The 1,060-nt window shown below is 36.0% G+C and overlaps 1 protein-coding gene across 1 annotated transcript; it reads right to left on the bottom strand.

The window, feature by feature from the left end:
* Positions 1-694: 694 nt before the first annotated feature.
* On the bottom strand, positions 695-1,054 carry LOC124233329 (cGMP-specific 3',5'-cyclic phosphodiesterase-like; the record flags this gene model as incomplete). The annotated part of the gene is made up of 1 exon (XM_046650475.1): positions 695-1,054. A coding segment is annotated over one exon (360 nt), but the record flags the coding sequence as incomplete, so codon positions are not given.
* Between the last annotated feature and the right edge of the window lie 6 nt (positions 1,055-1,060).

Here is a 1,060-nt window from a genome sequence, read left to right on the forward strand (position 1 = left end):
ATAAATATATCAAGTGTCATTCAATTAAGATGCTTTGTTTAAAACCCATAATTCTATCAATAAAAATGATTATTTTAAATAGAAAATTTGAAGAATCATATAGTATAATCTTTAAGTCCTTAATTAAAGACTTATACATAACTATAGCATAATGTATAGCAACTATACATAACATATAACTAAACGGAAGAAAGGATGGAAAGACAGAAAATCAAACTTTTTTGGTGTCAGTGAGACTTTGAATGAGTGAATATGATTGAATGAATGAATGAATGAATGAATGAATGAATTTTTAAAAGCCTATGAGTTTGGTTTCTTGACAGTTTTTGGACCTATCATCTTGGAATCTCAGTAAAATCCTCAGACATGGAAATAACAGATAGGAATATGTATAGTGATGACAGACTATAACTATGAGATGAGCTATGTTAAATTATCATTAACGAGAAAAATAAGATAAGATTTTTCTCAGGTTCATATCCTTGACTCAACCACCAGTAAAAAAGATTTAAAAGACAGGAAAGTTCCTACCATACATTCTAGTTTTAACTAAGTACACAAATTACTACCTCTCAGTTATCTTATTGCATACATCTCAGTTTTTAATAACACCCCCATTCACAGTAGTTGTCCAATGCCTACCCATGTTCCCCTCCCCAACCCATCTCCAGGGTTCCAAAGGCTCCCTGTTTACCTCATACGCATCTTTGATGTTCAAAGGCTCACCAAGCGCTGCCACATGACCCACAATGCCTTTGTTCCATTCTAAGCGGATACAGTTATTGGAAGCTTCTTCCAGTGTTGAACCTTCTGCAACATCAAAGAGGCGGCTGATAAGAAACTTGTCGTTGGAGCTGTCCTCACAGACGAGGAACAGGGAATAGCGGTCAGCGGCAATGAGTCCATGGATGTGCAAGAAAATTTTGTGACATAAGGCTGTGACATCCAAATGACTAGAAATATCTTTCACTAATTCCAAGAGTCTTGAGCACTGGTCCCCTTCATCATTATCAAACCTTGGAGGGGTTAGAGGCATCTGTTCCTTCTTTTCTGAGTCAGA

The sequence above is a fragment of the Equus quagga genome, unplaced genomic scaffold (genome assembly GCF_021613505.1).
Source record: "Equus quagga isolate Etosha38 unplaced genomic scaffold, UCLA_HA_Equagga_1.0 196144_RagTag, whole genome shotgun sequence".
Lineage (NCBI taxonomy): Eukaryota > Metazoa > Chordata > Mammalia > Perissodactyla > Equidae > Equus > Equus quagga.